Here is a 20,490-nt window from a genome sequence, read left to right as displayed (position 1 = left end):
TGATCACCCATCACAAAAATTGCAGAAAATATTTAATAAGCTCCAAGAAAACCGACACAGAATGCCATACAAATAATACAGAACAGTCTGTGGCAGACTGCCACAGAAGTGTAAGTGTGCTACATCTAGCAGCAAAATTCACAATTAAGTTTAGATTGCGTGCCAGGTACAGATTCCAGTTATTTTTGGGTACCCCCTCGTATTATAACTACTTCACTCTAAACCCCACATCATGGTCAGATACCTTTTTGCATATGCTGAGTTGTCCATCTAAAAGCATCCTTGGAAAACCTTCTGTCAAAATAAGTTCAGATATCGGAAAATGTGACAAAAATGTCCTTGTAGCTTGTGCATTTGTGTCCTCCATGCTATCTGACAAGATGCAATTCCACTGTATGCTAGCAGATGTTGCAATTTAAATCTCTACACATCTGAGTTCAAACAAATGTAAAGATGTGTGCAATTAATGGATAACTTACTAACCAAGTGAAAGTAAATTGTACATTTGTACTTTTTAAAAGTATTTTATTTGTAAATACCTTAAGATTACATTTATTGAATATGAAGTTAATAAATGGCCAGTCAATATTCAATAAAAATTGAGTATGCTAAAAAAATGTAGGGATGTTCATAGACTGCAAATTAAGAAGACAATTGGGCTTAAAAGTTCCTGATAAGTACAGTGATGCATTATTATTTGTCCATTTTACACTATTAGGCACATCTACTGTAATCTTTACCTGGAGAGACATCCAGGGTGACCAGAAAAGAATGTGCAGACTCCATAGAAGCAGTGTCTGAGACAAACTTCAAACCCGCATTTGTTTTGCTCTGAGACAGTTGCACTAACTACTGTGTCACTCTGTTGCCTTTCTTTGACATAAAATTTAATAAAAATAAATATCCCTCTGTAATAAAGAAGACAACACCTAATATGATGTTGCAAGTGTGGTAGAAATTACACTAGCTTATATCCAGAGAGTGAATAACCCCGGACAAATTTACAAGAACATTTCCGTTTCATTGATGTGAAAGAGTACAGGCTTGAAATGTAGTTTAACCCTTGCCTCGTAAAGGTAGTGGATATAATCACTTTAAAATTGATTTTTTTTAAACCAGCAAGGTCATCAAGGTACTTTGTACAATTTGAGTCATATAATAGCAGATTTGTTGTTTTATTTCACTGCAAAAGTCAACTTTATAGTCAAGTCAAGTTGGGGAGCATGCACTGGTACAGTGCGTTGCCACACCCACTACATGGCGAAACAACTCGGGATCCCGGTTGGCAACCCCCCCCAAGGCAGACACACAGTCCAGTCCCACCCTCCGGAAATGACCCTCTATCTGCCGCAGCCAGGTGTTACGTGGGCAGCCCCTTGGTCTGGTTCAGCCACTCGGGTCCCCAACAATGAGGATCTTAAAAGCTGGATCACCCTTGGGGAGACACGCCACATGGCCGTAGTGCCATAACTGACGCTCTCTCACAATGCAGGTAATGTGCCTCATTCGGGACTCCATGAGCAACCACTCATTCGACACAATGTGAAACCAACGGTACCCAAGGATTTTCCAGAGAGACACAGTACCAAAGGAGTCCAATCTTCGTCTCAGGTCACTGGATAGCGTCCATGTCTCGCAACCATCTAGCAAGACAGGAAGCACCAGGACTCTAAAGACTTGGAGCTTTGTCCTTTTGCAGAGATATCGGGAGCGCCACACACCCCTTTCCAGCAACCTCATGACCCCCCATGCTCTTCCAATCTGTCTACTGACTTCATAGGAAGAGTTACCAGAGACATGAATGTCACTGCCCAGATAAGTAAACCTCCCTCCGTCCCTCTGCAAACAGACACACTGCTGATGGCTGTGCTCAAGAGGTCATTAAAGGCCTGGATCTTGGTTTTTATCCAGGACACTCACAAGCCCAGACACTCGAACTCGTCACTCAGTCTCTCGAGCGACCCGATCAGAGCCTCCATTGACTCTGCGAAGATCACAGCATCGTCAGCAAAGTCGAGATTCGTGAATATTTCTTCACCAACAGATATCCCACAGCCGCTGGACCTCACGACCTTGCCCAACACCCAGTCCATACAAGCATTGAACAAAATAGGAGCAAGAACACACCCCTGAAGAACTCCAGAATCAACTGGGAAAAACACAGAGGTTCTGCCTCCACTCTGCATAGCACTCACAGTACCAGTGTATAGGCCGGCCGTGATATCCAGCAACCTCGAGGGGATCCCGTGAACCCTCAGGATGTCCCACAGGGCAGCTCGATCAACTGAGTCGGACGCTTTACGAAAATCGACAAAGGCTGCAAAAAAAACTCTGCCGATATTCACATTTGTGCTCCATGAGAACCCTCAGTGCCAGGATGCAGTTGATGGTAGACATCTTAGGCTTAAAACCAGACTGTTCCGGTTGCTAGTAGGTGAGCAAGTGATCATAGATCCTATTGAGGACGACCCTAGCAAGGACCTTACCCAGCACCGAGAGCAGTGTTAGCCCCCTGTAGTTGCTGCAATCCAGGCGATCACCTTTCCCTTTCCAGATAGGGGCGACAAATCCCGTTTTCCAGTCAGTTGGGACTGAGTGACAACTTCATAACTAAAGTAAAATTCTGATAGATCATCATCATCAAAACTAAGGTAATAAGAACCTGTTTACTTCGATCTTACTAGCGATGTGTTTCATACTTTTGCTTTTTTTGCACACATTTATATACCAGATAAGGACACATTCCCACATACACAGGTAATATATTTTGTGAAATTAGTTATATTCCTGTAGAAATTGGTGACACAGCATCAAATACTAAGTGCTTTTTGAGCAAGTTGTGAGTGAAACTTTAGCATCCTAACACCAATGATTGTTAATAATCCAACTTAAGAGGCTGAGATGTGTGAATTGAATGCATCCCTTGGCTTCATTAGCCACTGTTGATTGAGTTTTGCAAGGTAAATTTGGTGTTCTGTCCATGTGAGCACCCGGTTAAACACCTAAAGATGACTAAATTTGCTGAGACCTAAAAAGGATGGGACGAGAGTCTCCATGCCAGTCAGCCTGTTAAATGGAATTAGGCTTTGCAGGCTTCTGTTTATCGACTGTATTATTTGCAACCTATTTCATTTTTATTTTCCATGTAAAAGTGCAAAATGTTTTTGGAATAATGTGTTTACATTACAAGTATTATAAGCACGTGGCTGAATTGCACTACTTTTATTGTCATCTGTAAATTTATGCTTCATTTATCTAAATAGTGAGCAGATGTTAACTAGAAAATTCTTTTTTTTTAATTAGCCTGGAATGTGTTCCCATGCGTAAATTGAATTATTTTAATGTAAATGTTATTCAGAAGTTTTATTTTTTCTCAATTTGAATATTATTACTGCTTATGCAGGAACAATAAAAGATTGTGCAATCAGAAAATGAAACATTTATTGAGAACCAAGGCTAGAATCTTTAACCAAAGGTCTGTTCAGTCCTTTGCCTAAAGTGAGGGTTGTAAATAATAATCAAAATCTGAGAACAAAATAAGAATTCTATAAGCCAGAAAGTTCAACAAGAAAGGCAACTCGAACAAGGACAAGTTTGTTATATTCTTGAGTGTCAGGCAGTGTGTGGAACAAACCTTTATGTCCTTGGGCCCCCAGATACACACACAACACTGAATGTCACCTGTAGTAACTGCTACAAAAATACTGCACAAAACGGCGGCATCAATGAGAAACAAAATGATGATGTGGGTCAACACAAAATATTTTTGGGACCCTTAAAAGAATCTTAAAAAATTAATAGCAGAAATGAACAGGTGGATATGGATAACAAAGCCTTAAACAGAAAAAAGAAAAATTAAAATTGAAAAATTGAACACGTAACCATATCATGACAGATATCATTGTAATGACACAACATGTTCACTCAAATTATAGGATGACGCACAGGTTGATGGCATGGTGTTCTTTTACCAAACTCTGTGCTGTTCTACTCACATCTTTGATAGGTGGTGGTGGAGTTGATCTTTTTCGTTATTAATGGACATGCCATGTAGAGTAGACTGGATTCTGTCAAACATCAATTGCATAACAATAAACATTATGGGGACTACACGGGACTGGGAATAAAACAGAGACGCATCACTACCAAAATGGCTGCACAGAACAAACAGACTAATATGAGATTTTGAGTAAAGTATCTGATTGTTCCTCCTTGTATCCTAAAACCTTTGGTCCATTTTAAAAAGGTAAAGACATCTGCATCATGCCAGACAGGGTTCAAATCAAGGTACAAAATGTGGCCACTTCCTAATTAATCTTTTGCTTAGTTTCAGGGTGATTTGAGAGAAACAACATAGACCTTCAGTGAAAAAGGATAAATAGGAACTCCATGGAGGCCTAATTGCTTGTGTTGATCTCAACAGCGATGCTGAGGAGTGTGGCACTGGGTAGCAGAAAGTGACAAGAGATTTCTGATCCTCTGATACTGACAGTATTCACATTGAGGGAAACACTAATTCCTTCTTCTTTCCATGCTTTTAACTAAATAGAAATGCATTGCTGCCAGTGCCAGAGTGGTAAATTGCTTCATCATGCATAATACCTCAGTCTTCATGGTGAAGTATCCATTTTAGCATTGCTCAATGTCTACATGTTTCATCAAAAGACTGGTTTGAAGTTAGGCAAAGCTCTGGCTTTTCTTTGCAGATTGTGTATTAATTTATGATGCAGTTTGTCTATTTAAGATATTTGAATCCTAATTCATGGCTTTCTCCACAGATAATTTCTTGTATATTTCACGGTGCCAGAATAAGATTTCAGTGTTCAGCCAGCTAATAGTACTCTTTGATTACCAAAGGGTATTTTACACACTAGTTCAAATGTGTTTTCAAAATAATGTACTACCAAAATAATAACATTTGCTTGATTTCATTTTAAACCATAATGTGAAATTACAAAGTAGTTAGAGTGCAGAACGCATGATACATACATTGTCACCATATCTTCATTCTAAAATAGACAGTTTGCGCTCCTGACAGCTTTTATGATAGATAACCTTTATAAATGGGCATTTTTAACAAACCTTGAATGTTACCAATATAGCTGGTATCTTAAGTGAAGACAAAATGTCTTTTGTATGGGAAGTGAAATTAACATTGATTTTTTTATTGCTATACTGCAGTTTTATTTTTTATTTTCTGCAAAGAATTCAGCACTTTCAAAATGGAAGTAATTAATTTCAGAGTACAGTACATAGATTTTTGGATCCTTTTTTAAATCTCATTACCATGATTAGTTTTTTTCAAAACAAATTCAAAATGCTTGATAATATACAGTGTGTGAGAAAAGATCTCGGAGAGAGTGCTGCGGCAAAGTTCAACTGAATACTCACACATTACACACACAGATTTTTCTGTACTCGTGCTTCTTTCATTCTTGTTGCCTGTACTATTGCTCATTCAACTGTGAGGCCCCTGGTCAAACTTGCTTGCATGTTTAATGAATCTCCTCTGGCAACTGCTTTTGTAAAGACAGAGTGCTCCATGAATCATCACTTGCCTCGTTGTTTATGTTATTGGACTGCATAAAGTTATAAGCCTATGTAGGCCACAGTGGCTATTTATTAAAGCTGGTGTTAATGCATTACATTTCTGTTCTCTCATGGATGTGTATACAAAGTTTGGCTGGTTGTTTTTTTGAAAGAACTAGAAAGTTTCTAGTCACTTTGAATTAAGGTCACATAGCACAACATACACAGAATTTATTATCATTACATTAGGAAAGGATAAGAATATATAGAATAAAAATCCTATTATTATTATTTTTATTGTGCCTTTGTGGACTGAGATGGACTTGTTATCTAGCCTAGGGTTTGTTCTTACTGTATGCCCAGTGCTACCAGGATAGGCTTTGTCTCAGCTCGCTGTGAATCTGAAGAGGGCTAAATAGGTTCAGAAAATGGATGGTAGTTTTATTCACATTTCCAAAGTTGTTGTTTGCACCACCACAAGAATTAAACAAGTTGTTATTCTGCATGTACAACAAATCAGAACCTTTAAGATGACAAACATATTTTGAAAGACATTTAAAATATTCACAATTAATCCTCTATAATTTTATGGGTATTTTTAAGATACATCAAATAGTCAAAAATTCAGATAACAAGAATTCCCAAATATAAACATGTTTTAATTTCTTAAGTGTCTTAAAATGTACCTTAAATTTGTATTGTGGGGTTAGATACACTTGTTTCAAACAAATGTCTCTCTTATGAGGGTTTGTATGGACACTCACACTGACTGCTACCCTAGGTAGAGCTCACAGTGCCATTTTTCATAGGCAGCATGTGTAACACAGCACCTCTAACTGACAGTGGAAAACTCAACCTTTACTTAAATATCATGAGAGAAGACAAATACAGTTAATATAGAATTAGAGCTTGCATTCAGGGGAGGGATGATGTGAAATGCCCAGCTGAAGGTCCGCAGTGTTTTGGGGCATAATAGGAGGTCTACCTCCCCCAGTGCTACAATATGAATAATGTCATAACTAGGGGGAATGCAGGAAAACATTAACATAGGCAGCTGTCCATGTAGGAAATCTTGTTTACCAAAGTAAATATTTTCAAATTTTTATGTTGTCTCGCCAATATCATGGCTACATGGCCAGTTCTACAAAAGTAACAGTAACAAGAAAAAGCTTTTATTATAGCTGATTAATTCATTCACCTTTAAAATTCTGTGTGAGAGCTAAAGAGCATGACAATATGGCCAAAATAATACACTATAAAGAGTTATAAATATTAACATATTGTCACAGAAACAAACAACTCAAAAGGATAAAGCTCCATAACAACTTTCAAAATTCCTCTACTCCAATTCAAGGCTCTGTGCGACTGGAGTCTATCCTGGCTGGACTGGGAGCAAAGCAGTAAACAGCTCCCCCTCACATGCATGTGGTCAATTTATGCAAGTAGCATAGCAAACTGCTACTTGGCATATCAACCATACAAGCCATTCCAAAGGCCAGTGCTGACAACATGAACTGGGAATCCACTCCTCTGCTTCCTTGCATACATTTCACCCACTAAAATGCAAACAGCACTGCAACTATTAAACATTTCAAAGGCACATGTTTAGACAGCATTCACTGTTAGAAGATGAAAAGGTGTGTGTCACATGGACAGCAGGCTGAACCTTCGCCTTTCATTTCATAAATGTAGCACAGTGCACGGATCACAGATTAACTAGAGTGCTAGATTGGGCCTGCACCAAATTAACATCATTCTGGACAAAAATTTTTAAGTGCCTTTCAGACAGCCTTGGTGTCCCAATCCCTCCTAACCCATTAACAGGTGTGTTTGGTGTTCTTCCAGATGGGCTTAAAGTGGAGAAGGACAAACAAACTGTGATTGCCTTAACTACACTACTGGCATGTGCACATATTTTACTAAACTGGAAGAATCCTAACTCTTTCCTCTTTTAAGTCAGTGGGTAACTGATGTTTTATATTATTTGAAACTGGAAAAAATCTAATTCTCACTTAGAGGATCTGTGCAGAACTTTTTCAAAACCTGGCAGGATCTAATCAATAATATTTTAGAATAAGCTCTTAAAGCACTGAGGAAGCAGATTCTCTTCCCATTTCTTTTTCTTCTCCATTTATCTTTATCTGCCTTTTAAACTCATCAATCTATTTATTTTTACTAGCGTTAAGTTTTATTCTGTTGGCCATGCTCTCTTTCTCAGGGGTGGGGGTTGATTTGTTTTCAATTCCTATTTTTTGTAAAAATTTATCTATTTGTAAAGAATGATAACAATAAAATCAATAAAATTAAAAAAAAACGGGAGTGCTAGAAAGAAGGAAGTACAGGAGTTCAACTGAACATGTGGAGGACAAATACTAAAGCTCTGGCAGCACCAGTAGGATGCCACACACATTTGTTGTGTGGCGTCTAGCAAAGAAGAGCTAGTAACACTTATTTTCAGTATTATATTTCATCCAGTGGAAGCTCTCAAAGAGATTCATATTTTTTGAACCATGTATATTTTTTACATTGTATTCCTTTAATGGAGTTTGACCTCTCACCCATCAATGAGAGGAAGGGAGTGAGTCCATGGATACTTTTTATTTGTCCATTATCTGAGAAATGTGTACGCAAATTGGACAAGGTCTACTGACTATGCAGATGCTGGCTATGGATGCAAGGACGATGTAAAAGCTCAGAACTGTGCTAACTTGGTGGAATTGCCTTATGTGACCTTCTTCATAAAAAAGCTAATTTGCTAAATGAACATCTTGAATTAAAAAACTTTAAATAAATGAGTTTGCTGAGTAAGTAAGTGCCACAAGGGCAGGGTGGGTTAGTGTGAATTCACAGTGGGTGTAGCAATGAAATTAAGAATATACTTAGTCATTGTATACATTTCTCCAGGGGCTTTATAGCTTTATACTTCACATATCATTTTCTTTTACACTTTCAGGGTTTTTATGTTTGGTGTCCTGTGCTAGCTACGCTCAAGACTCTATGACTTTGTGTATGCTCTCTTTTTTGGACAATAGCAGAGAAGTGCATCTACAGAAAGAAAGAAACTGTAAAGAGATGAAAGGTAACTTTCAATATGAAAGTTGCCTTCTAACCTTTCTTTATGTAAGATCATTATGTCTGCAGTACAGGAGCTTCCTTACAGTCATCCGCTCGTTTTAACTAGTTAAAAACAAAGCATTCTTTGAAGCTTGCATGCATGATGAAATAAGCAGTATTCAAAAAATAATTCTGTGCAAAAAGATCCAATAAAAATAGAAGTAGTAAAATTCACTTACCTGGAATAATCCCATAGGAGAGTTTCATATAACAGCAAAGCAGGAGTCCCAGAGCTAACCAGGTCTTGCTGTGATCCATGGTCTGTGCGTCTGAACTTGTTCTGTTTGTCTAAACTTTCATTTATATCCTGGTGCCAATGAGAGCAAAGGACAGGCTTTGCGATTTCTTTTGTTTTTTTTTTTCCTTCACCCTGTAGGGTGTGCAGTCAGTTGTTTGAAAGTGGAGTTATACCTTTGGCCAACGACTCCGTCTGACCACAGCCACCTTTATCTGACTCCTCCTTCACAGTCACCACCCCCAATGCATAATAATCAATAAGCCAGTTGAACTGCCTGAAACTGGAATTCCTTCCTTTTTTTCCTTCTGTTCATCTATCCATCCATTTTATGCATCTACTTAGTCCAACACATAATTACAGGGTATTCCTTACTTTGTAGTGGTTTTCTGTATTTATTTCTGTTAGTTCACTGTTTATGAATCAAATACATGAGCATTGAATGTGCTTGACTTGTCAGCTTTGTGTCAGTTTTCCTAACACCATCCCTTTTTTCCCACGGATGTGTATTTTAAAAGTAATGCGTCCTTCCAATTATCCCTTTCCACTTAGCCTAGTAAAATGTCGCTGGCAGCTTTGGGCACTTGGCAGGAAATGAACTTTGACAGTCTGCCAGTCGTTTGAGAGCACAACCCTGCACACCCCCATAATCACTCACATCAGGAGGGACTCTACTCTATTGGGCCCTTGAGCAAAACCCTTGACCTGAAAGTTGCTCTAGGGGTGCTGCACAATGGCTATTTCCCCTCAGAGATTAACAAAGTAGATTAAATTAAAATCAAAATCAGAACAACTTAAAATGGCCAGTTTGTCTTATATGCACCTCTTTGGAATATGCAATGAGTGTCTGGAGAAAACCCACCAAACCACAGGGAGAACATGCAAATTCTGCTTCAGCAGTAAGCAGACCAAGAACTTAGTCAGGGTCTGTGAAGCTTTGATGGAACAGCAAAATCTACAATACTGAAGCATCCATTCATCAGTAAGGCGTCTAAGAATTTCTATAGAGTGGTGACATGTGTTGTGCAGACATGCATGTGATAATTTTACTGTAATCGTTATGCATGACCATACAACTACTACTACTGTGATTACCATTTCATTGTATTTATTTATTTTAAACTTCTCAGTGATATATAAAATAATCTATGACCACTTCATCTCTGGTTCCCTAAACTCAGACAGGACAGTCGTGTAAAAATGGCTTGATGTAATATTTCTTTCAGTGTGGCTAGACCATTAAGTGAGTGATATGCCATCAGATCTCATTACAGTCCTAGGTAATACACATGGTAAATAAACCAGTAAAGGCAAAATAAACAATAAACTGGAATGGACTTTTTTTTTGTTATTTATAAATGAGTGCCAGACGACTGTCATTAGTCACCTTTAAGCCTTGTATTTAGATTATCATCTCCACCTCATCTCCTCACTTAGCTATTCTGCATTTCTGTAGCACTTCACTCTTTGTTTTTAACCCTCTCTGTAGTCCAGGCTAATTTACCAAATCCATTTTCTCACCCATTGTTCAAATGTTAGGGACCCTGGAGAAGATGAGGAAACCTCTTTTATTTATAATACATTCCTAATGATCAAGAAAGCACCCTGCTGGTAGGCAGTCACTGTTGTTTTACAGTGGTCAGCTGATGGTCCTAGCAGGACCCAGGGTTAGTTTGTCATTGGCATGGTCACATGGCATTGTGGTTGATGAGCTTTAACCAGAAAAATGTTAGGTCATCCATTGAAAAGTAAACATGTAGTGGTCATGCTGTGCAGCTGATGGCAGGCCAATAGTGGGTTAAGCCGATGCTGTGTCTTTGGAGTTGTTATTAACCTGAGGTCAAGCTAGTCTCCCCCAAAGGGTTAACTCATGTAGCCCAGAGGTAGAAAGCTAAGGCAGTAAATTTAACAAATAGCTGGTTATTAAGCAAACCGATGACCTCACCTGTTGAGCTGTCACTAATATGTTTAACTTAAGTTAGGATGGAAGAAAAAGTTAGACAGTGCCCTAGATTTTGTGTTGGTGTAATAATGTCATGGTGGTGTTTGTTTAACCAGAGCTTAGCAGAGGAGGAGAAGGCTAGATGTTGCTCTAGACGTCTGATTTCATCCTTCAGCACCAGCATTGTGCAATCTGGAGATCTTGGAATTTTGAAATAGTATATGAGAGTACAGTATTTAGATATACTGTATCAGTGATCCATCCAGTCATGTACTAAGCTGCCTTTACCATGTTACAATTGTGGGAACATGAAATTATTAGAACATCTTTGGGTAATCAATCATAAATAGGACCCAACACAATCCCAGGTAATAAAATATTATTAATTATCTGAATACTGGTAAGAAATACATGTGCCATCAGGACTGTAGACATTAAGCTGCACTTATAACTGAGCGGTTATTGTTGTCCTGTAGTATAACTTCATTTTGAATTTTTTAATGAGGATACAAAGTAACTTGAAAATTGATAGCACAGTTGTTTCCATATTCCTACATTTGGAACAGAAGCAAATTAAATGATTTGCAAAAGGTCACAGAGTAAGCTGGTGAACAAGGAGCCTAAAGCTTTTTGGTATAAGGTAGTACTGTAGTCACCACGCTGAGACGAGACACAGATCAGTTGACATAGGGTCATCTCATGCACGTTTACGGAAAGCAATCCATCTTTTACAATTTTTCCCATTGCATGGTGCACTTTAGGAGTTGATCACAACTGGCTGCATATTAAAGGTAAATAAACTGTGATCCAAGACCTGGCAGGCAAACTCAAGAAGGAACTACATTTGCATACTAACAGGTTTAGTAGTGGGTTATGGCAAAAAATGTAAACTGTTACAAAATGTATAATGCCTGTGCTGATTTAGATTTAGAGTTCTCTACACAAAAATGATAATATTATTATCTGTTACTTACCTCATATTTTTTATTGTGATGGCCAAGTTCAGTTTCCATGAAGAACAGAAATTACAAAACAGATACAACAGCCATCAGTGGAGGCCAATACTGAACAACAGAAAATAGCATCAAAACATCCATGAAAAAACTTTTTCATATAGTCTGCTTGTCAGGCATCCAGTCGCATGCTAACAATGTCCTAAGCAGGTGTGGTTTTTGCTAAAATATCGTTAAGCCGCTTTTGGAAAATCATGTCATAAAAGAAAGTGGGGTTCATTTTGTAATGAGAATGAGCTTTTAAATGAAGACTCTCCTCCTCTTTGTTGATTTGTCAGAAGTCCTGCCCAGTAACATCTCATTAACTGACTACCATGTCACTTGACAGGATATATCAGCATTACAGAACACTGCCTGAAAGAGCTGAACAATTAGAAAAGAAAAGCAAGTGAAAACATTATGAGGAAGAAAGTGTGCCTCATATTTGTGCATTTCTGAGCTGCTTAAGCAAACTGAATGTCAGTTCACAAACTGCTGCTGAAAAACCTGCAACTCCAGGACCGTGGCTTAACCACCAATAACTGAGGGGAGAAGTAGGGCATCAGCTCAAAAGATACGGCAATTCTTGTGTGAGCAAGATTCCTAGCCATTCACTAGAAGTGATTTATTTAATAAAACAATAACATGTGTCTGGGATATTGTGATGTCTGATATGTGGATTATGTGGTTTAAATTTGAATATTTAAATTTGAAGTAACTTGAATTTTTGTCATGGATGTTTTAATTTAGTTTGCTGTTGTTCAGTGTTGATCCTCATTTAAGCACATCATATCTGAATTTTGTGATTTCCATTCTCCATGAAAACATGGCGTAAAAACTTTTACTTGCCCATCACTACAAACAACATGGGATAAGTAACATATACCGTAGAAACAAAATTACTTTTGGGTGGAGTATTCTTTTAAGGAGCGCACAAAATATGTCTCAGTCATCCATGCAGTTGATGTCTCATTATACTGTAAATGTAACATCAGATAGGTGGTATGTTTTATTATGTGTAATTTATGCATTTTCCAATCCGCTGAATCCGAACACAGGGTCACGGGGGTCTGCTGGAGCCAATCCCAGCCAACTCAGGGCACAAGGCAGGAACCAATCCCAGGCAGGATGCCAACCCACTGCAGGACACACACAAACACACCCACACACCAAGCACACACTAGGGCCAATTTAGAATCGCCAATCCACCTAACCTGCATGTCTTTGGACTGTGGGAGGAAACCGGAGCGCCCGGAGGAAACCCACGCAGATACGGGGAGAACATGCAAACTCCCCGCAGGGAGGACCCAAGAAGCGAACCCAGGTCCCCAGGTCTCCCAACTGCAAGGCAGTAGTGCTACCCACTGCTATGTTAGTATTTTTCATTTTTCTGGATTTCTTGATTTTTTGCTTGCAAAAAGTAGGAATTTTTGAAAGCTTTGTCCTATACAGTCAAACAAAAATTCAAGATTTAGGCCCTGAATTTGTCTTTTTTACTATTTGTAATAAAACCACTCAAAAATTGTCCCCCTCAACACACGTATACGTAAAATTATAAAATAAAAAATTACATTACAAATATTCCTTATTTTGTTATACATGAGTAAATTAAATTTTAATAGTTCTTTCATCCTGTTTCTACAAGAAAACTTCCTAAATTGAAATTATGAAATTTTGTCATTGTATATGGCTGCAATTCAGGCATAAGCAACTAAAACAGAAAGAAAAGCCATAGATTTGAATTCAGCTATGCAATGTCATAAATACTCATCTCAACAATCCTGAAGTTCTGCTAAACTTTGAATTTTTCTCTGTGATATTCAGCAGCTTCCATTTTCTATAAACTCTGTCTAGTGTACCCTCTCCACCTTCAATCTGGTAGCTTTTTTTGGTTTTCTTTCTTTTAACATTTTTCAAACTCTGCACTGGATCAATGAACTGATCATTTGGATAAGAAAATGCCACTATATCTGTAAATTATTCATTTTATTATTAATTGTTTTAGCAACTGCAAATTTAAACTGATTCAGGTTTGATGAGATGGTTAGTAAGTAGTGCAGCCACTCTGCAGATCCAGCATTATGGGTTCAAATGTTATTAATTCATGTCAATCAATTAATTCAAATCAATTACTTCATGTGGAGTTTGCACATTCCTTACATGTCTGCATGGGTTTTCCTCCATATATGCCAGTGGTAACCGTTGATTGGGTTAGCTGGCTTCATGTGTGTGTTTCCTGCATTAGAGTAACATTCTGTCCAGGACTACTTCCTGCCTTCCCTCGTCACCCTGAATTGGATTACGTAGGTTTGAGAATGTCACTTTATGCCAAACTGATTGTCAATAACAATCTTTAGCAAGGAAGTGTCAGTATTTTAAGAACTGACATTTGACCTCTTTAGCTCCAAAACTTAGCTGTTGAAAACCACACTCAGACTTCATCCTTTGGAAAGCAGTTATGTGGTATAATGGGTCCGCAGCTCAGAAAAAGGTGGCTGTTTTTAATGAATAAATAATTAATTGGACGGCTCATTCTTCGTGGGTGTGCGTGCTTGTGCAGCTTTGGGGAATTGGTGGAGAGGTTTGGGCGAGATGCACCTTCATGTGAGGGTGCGGTCTTTCTCAATTGCTTCATTGGCTTCCTACAGTGTGCGATTATGAGTTGCCCAGACAGAGGCCTATAGGACCTGATAGAACATAGGATGGAGGTTAAGGAAAGGAAGAAGAGAGGCAGGAGCTTCAGAGACGGTGGTTAGAGAGAGAAGCAAGTGAATGGGAATGGAGCCCCAGGGAGTAGTGCATGGCCAGTGCTCAGGTGGGTGCTTGGGGATCACTCCTGTTGATTGACTTGGGAATGATTATCATGCTGAGGAGTTTCCTGTTGCCGGGTGGAGCCAGCAATCGGTAGCGGTGGGAGGGCAGTGCGCTTTTGCCAGGTGGAGCCTAGAAGGGCATTGATGAGCACAGAGTGTAGCAGGCTCCGGTGGCTCCTTGTGGATCAGGCAGCGGGGACATGGGCCAGGAGTGAAGGGTGTCTGCACCTGTTGGTTGTTGTCTCTCTGTGCTGCAAGGTCCAAGTAGGATAAGCCAGAGAGGTGTTGACTTTTAAAAGGAAGTACTGGGGACTGAATTTTAAAGGAGTCTCCTGCGTTGTTTTAACCTCATTTTTAATGGATTATTTCTTTGACTGATGTTAACCTCCACTTTCACTTCTTTTATGGATTATTTATTTACAGTATTAAGAACTTTGCACTGCACTTTTTCAACACTTTTGTTTTGATTAGTTTTAATAAAAGGTCTATGGCACTGTTTTACCTACCCCTTGTTATCAACAGTGTTGGGTTCAAGAGGTTCCTGAACGCAACAGGGAGCATGGCGCCGACCCGCACCATCACAAGTTAGTCAGATAAGTACACAAGATGTTTATGATAGTCATTGTACAACTAGTGTCTAATGCATTATTTTTCTGAGATGCAAATTCCAGAAAAGAATTTACATTTTGACTCCAAAAACGGATTGTCTTAGTTATTGCCCTTACATTTTACTTCTTTTATTTTGGACAAGATGAAATGCTTCTACATGAGTTAGCAGGGTGGATGCTGATGCCAGCTCAGTCCATACAGTATTCAATATTGAATGTTTCTCATAGTATTTAGGACTGGAGTCATTATCTCTATTAGTCTTTAAATGACTGTGATAACATTAGCATGTCCTTTCAACCTCACCTGCTAAAATGCAAGCATATAAGGTATGTGCTAACAATTTCATGTTTTAAACATCTTATTTAATCAGAGAAAAACTACAATCATTTGCTTTGTGTAAAGATGTTATTCTTGCATTCCGATAACAAGCCTACCAGCTTGACAGCCCAACCCCTAAGTTAAAACCTGCAAATCAGGTCTATGAAATTTAGATCGTGAAGGGCTCAGAATAAAAAAAAAAAAAAAAAACAGTTCAGGATTCTTAATCTTAAAAAACAAGTCAGTGAAAATAATGGCTAAAGGCTGTTAGTTTTACTATTCAGGTTATAAAATGATTTCTTCAAAATGTCCCATATATTTGTCTCTTTCTTTTTTTCCAGGTGCTGCGTTGACAGCATGCACCAGAAGGCGTGAGCTTATTCAGTACGAGCAGGAGCCCGTGGGTGGCCGGTTGCTTATGCTACAGCAAGCTTGACCTGGCGGCGATCAACGTATATGTACTGTGCAGGGCATGTATGGGGTCCACTGAGAAAAGAAGAGTGTTCATGGCTCACCTTGCAGAGGAACGTCGTCGTCGCTTCTTACAAGAAAAGGCGATGGAAAAAGAAAAGGAGGATGCAACATTGACAAACTTCTGTCCCAAGACAGCCGTTTCCCCTAGGAAAGAAAACTCAGTCAGTGTCAGGTGCCCCTTCAATGTAATAGGAACCACAGCACAGAGAGAAGTGTGTACATTGCAACCGGTACACATGTCGTAAATGTAGGAAGGACGGTCCTTACATGTGTGAGAACTGCTAACATTTGAATTTGATGATTGCATATAGCGTGGAACAGTCCTCATTGTACTATTCTTTCCTCTGCATGTCCTGGAGTACAAAAGAAACACCACCATGCACCAAAACATGGAGACTGGGCAAGATCAGGAAAAAAACAAACAAATGCTGTCACTGACTACAACTGCATGAAGGTATGCAAATGAATATGAATAACGTTGCATCAGTGCCACAATGTTTTCTGAAATGTACTATACAGGTCATAAAATGAATTATTCCAAATGTATATACCCATCTGCGGTGGGTTGGCACCCTGCCCAGGATTGGTTCCTGCCTTGTGCCCTGTGTTGGCTGGGATTGGCTCCAGCAGACCCCCGTGACCCTGTGTTCGGATTCAGCGGGTTGGAAAATGGATGGATGGTTGGGTATATACCCATGTCTCTCTTTTTTTGTCAATGCGGCTTTGACATCATGGTCCAGAAGGTGCATACTAAGTCAGCGTGAGCAGGAACACTCAATTAAACTGAATAAAAAAAAAAAATTCAAGTGACAACAAGATACCAAGAAGGCAGATTCACCAGCGTTTGTGTGTCAGCTTTTATCCCTCCAGATCAGAGAATTTCCAGTTCCGTTGTCTCAAAACACCACTCATATCTACAGTTATTCCCAGTCACATACACCACTCACACCCACATCCACAGTTTTCCCAGTCTCAGTCTCAGTCGCATCTTGTTCACCCACGTCTTTATTTGAAAACTAACAGCATGAGATCAGAACCGTGAACGTGACTGAGAGAATAAAACTGAAAGAAAAAAAAAATGCTTTTACAAGCACCATAAATTTACACCGGCTGTTACAGATTCAAATCAAACGTATGTTTTTATTATATGATAACAATAAAAATAGCAGCTCACTACTCAAAATGGTAATTGGAGCACCCGGGAATCAAACCCACAACCTCTTGATTTTGAGTCAGCAGTTCTTACCGTTCCACAACCCAAGCAGTCATGTCAATGTTGTACCCTAAGCCAACTTCTTTTTCTTTGGTTATATTCTTGAATAAAAGCACACTTGTTTTGGTATACTTGTACCTTTTGTGAAAGTGTTTATTTGATATTTGGACTGCAGTCTTCACACATTATACACTTCTTAATCTTAATAAGTGGGTTAATGAAAATGAAGCACAAAAATGTTGCTTCAGCAATAATCTGCTTCTAATTAAGAAATTATGTTTAAATATAAATCTGTAGCCAGAGGTGAAGCCAGGAATTAATTTGAGGGAAGGTGAAAAGAAAGTACATGAATCATGTATAGTGAAACCTCGGTTCACGAACATCTCGGAACACGTACAAATCGGTTTATGACCAAAAAGTTCGCCAAACTTTTGCATCTGTTCACGAACACACACTCGGTATACGAACAAGCCAGTTTCCCTTTCGGTTTGTGCGCGCCAATGACTTCCGCACTTCTTCAGTCTCTCCTTGTGCACTCCCTGTGCAGTGAGCGAGCGAGAGAGCGAGCCAGAGAGAGAGACAGAGAGAGAGAGACACATACACACACAGGCGCGTGAGAGAAACACAAACACAGGCACGCGAGAGAGAGAGGGGTCTGGACGCATAAGGCAGAGAAGGCAGTTAAAGAATGCACGGGGCTTGTTTTTGTTTTCACTTCTGTTTACAGCGATCAGTTTATAGTGTGCATTGTTGCAATGTTACTTTTCTTGGTGGTTTATTAAATTCTGGATTTTTCAAATGTTCATTTTTTTCCCTGTGCTTAAAACTTGTTAAAAAAGTGTTTTTAGCAAGCGATTCATAGCGCTATAACGCAAACTCTTGCAGTGTTAGTTTTCTCTGTTGTTCAAGGTTTTCTCAGTGTTATTCAATGTTTTTACATTTAGTTTACTATTACGCTGTGCATTCTATGGTATAATTAACTATATTTGTGCTGAAAAACTTAAAAAAATATATATTTACATACAGTTTGTACGGTCTGGAACAGATTAATTGTATTTAAATACAATCCTATGGGGGAAATTACTTCGGTTCATGACCAAATCGGGTTACGACCAGAGTTTTGGAACGAATTATGGTCGTGAACCGAGGTTCCACTGTATGCTTTATTTCCCTCTGCTGTTTAATCAATCAGTTGCAAATGTCATAAAATATAATTTTGGATGAAGTGGGTTTAAAGCTGAAACAGGCTGAGCCTGTGCCCATGCCTGCAGGCATATAGGTCTGAACTTGAGGATCCCCAAGGCAAAGAGATGGGCTAGGCGTGGCTTGGGTTTGCTGCGGAATAAACTGACCATTCAGAGTTTGCCAGCATTGCTGTGTTACATTTGTCCAACTGAAGAAAAGCTAAAACTATTGGGGCTGTAGAAGAATTCTTCAATCTTTAAGTAAAGGCTGAAACAAAGTTCTCAACCACCATAGCAGTGCAAAATTCCATAATAGTTGTGTTAAATAAACATATATACTTGAAGGATGTTCAAATAGTTTCCACAATTTTATATTTTCGTTGGAAACGGCGAAGTTGAGAAGAGTAGTAATTGGGCATGAAAAAGTTGGCACGACGTTGGGAAAATTGGATCACAAATGAAGATGACTATGAAGAAAAGTGATGTAATTTGTTTTTGAGATTCTTTATAAATAGAGTTAAAAAAAAGTGCAGAAACTTTTTGAACATCCCTTGTTTATATATATATATATATATATATATATATATATATCTATACTAATAAAAGGCAAAGCCCTCACTGACTCACTCACTGACTGACTGACTCACTCATCACTAATTCTCCAACTTCCTGTGTAGGTGGAAGGCTGAAATTTGGCAGGCTCATTCCTTACAGGAGGAGGCGGAGTCACGTATCACGTCATCACGCCTCCTACGTAATCACGTGAACTGAAAACAAGGAAGAGATTTACAGCACGAGTCAAACGCGGGAACGACGGTAAATGATGTTAATTGTTGAGTGTCTTTTAATACTGTGTAAGCATACATATTAACACATGTGCAATTAAACGTGTGCATTTACGGGGTGATTTCTCAGGCTTAAAAGCTCGCCTTTTATTAAAAAGGTAAATGCAAACTGTTTTCATTCTGAAGGGCACAAACCACATTAGATTTCATGCTCAAGAGTAAGCTCAGCACACAGCTTGGTCATATTACAACCGGAGGGGCGAACTGACAACGTGGTATACAAAGAGATCCTTAACAAATAATTAATAATTCATTTTCCCTCAGTTTAAAAAGGTTTACTTTTCTTCTTAATAAAAATTTTAAAGCAGTACTTCACCGCTGCGAAGCGTGGGTATTTTGATATATATCAAAATATATCGCGTCATCACGCCTCCCACGTAAGCATGTGAACTGACCCGCTGCCGTTTGCAATGCCATATTCGCGAGATACAAGTTTAATGAGAAGACACGAGGTATAAACGACAGTTTGGATCACTTTGTAACAGAGTTAAAATTGCTGTAGCGAGAAACTTTTAACTGCCGTGTCTTAGCTAACATTAAATAAACCCGTGGACATCGCAACATCACACAAGAGAGCGGCTCACGTGAAGTGACTGAACGCAGCAGGAGTGATCACTTCGATGAATCAAACCTGTTCAAAAAACACATTACACAATTGATAAGGCACGAAAACAATATGAAACCGATTGTGGATTTGCGTACAGCCACTGAAACTTTGTGACGGCACGAGACTTCAGGTCACGTGTCTGCAAAAGAACCTCATTGAGGCAACTATTTTTACTGGCGGTGGCTCAGGGGAGAGAGTTTTTATTCCTCACATCCCCGTTATACCCTCTGATCTCCCATTTCAATTCAAATGCCTACAATTTCCACTAAGGCTCTGCTTCGCAATGACAATTAATAAGTCTCAGGGACACACCCTACAAAAGGTTGGCATTGATTTGAGGCAGGACTGCTTTTCACATGGCCAACTGTACGTTGCATGCTCAAGAGTAAGGTCAGCACACAGCTTTGTCATTACAACCGGAGGGGCGAACTGACAATGTGGTATACAGAGAGATCCTTAACAAATAATTAATGATTCATTTTCCCTCCGTTTAAAAAAGGTTTACTTTTCTTCTTAATAAATTGTATTGTATATGTAGATGTGTATATATATGTAGATATGTGTATATATGTAGGTATGTAAATATATATGTATATATATGTGTCTCTGTGTATA

General features: G+C 38.9%; 1 protein-coding gene across 1 annotated transcript in view; it reads right to left on the bottom strand.

The window, feature by feature from the left end:
• The window catches only part of LOC114646730 (intestinal-type alkaline phosphatase-like), a 35,926-nt gene extending 26,850 nt beyond the window's left edge, over positions 1–9,076 (bottom strand). The window contains exon 1 of the mRNA XM_028795048.2: positions 8,823–9,076. Within this exon, the coding sequence (XP_028650881.2) occupies positions 8,823–8,901 (79 nt within the window). The 5' untranslated portion in view covers positions 8,902–9,076. The remainder of the gene's footprint in view (positions 1–8,822) is intronic.
• Between the last annotated feature and the right edge of the window lie 11,414 nt (positions 9,077–20,490).

This window comes from Erpetoichthys calabaricus, chromosome 2 (assembly GCF_900747795.2).
Source record: "Erpetoichthys calabaricus chromosome 2, fErpCal1.3, whole genome shotgun sequence".
Lineage (NCBI taxonomy): Eukaryota > Metazoa > Chordata > Cladistia > Polypteriformes > Polypteridae > Erpetoichthys > Erpetoichthys calabaricus.
The sequence above is the reverse complement of the archived record's forward strand: the minus strand, read 5'-3'. Positions and strand labels throughout refer to the sequence as shown.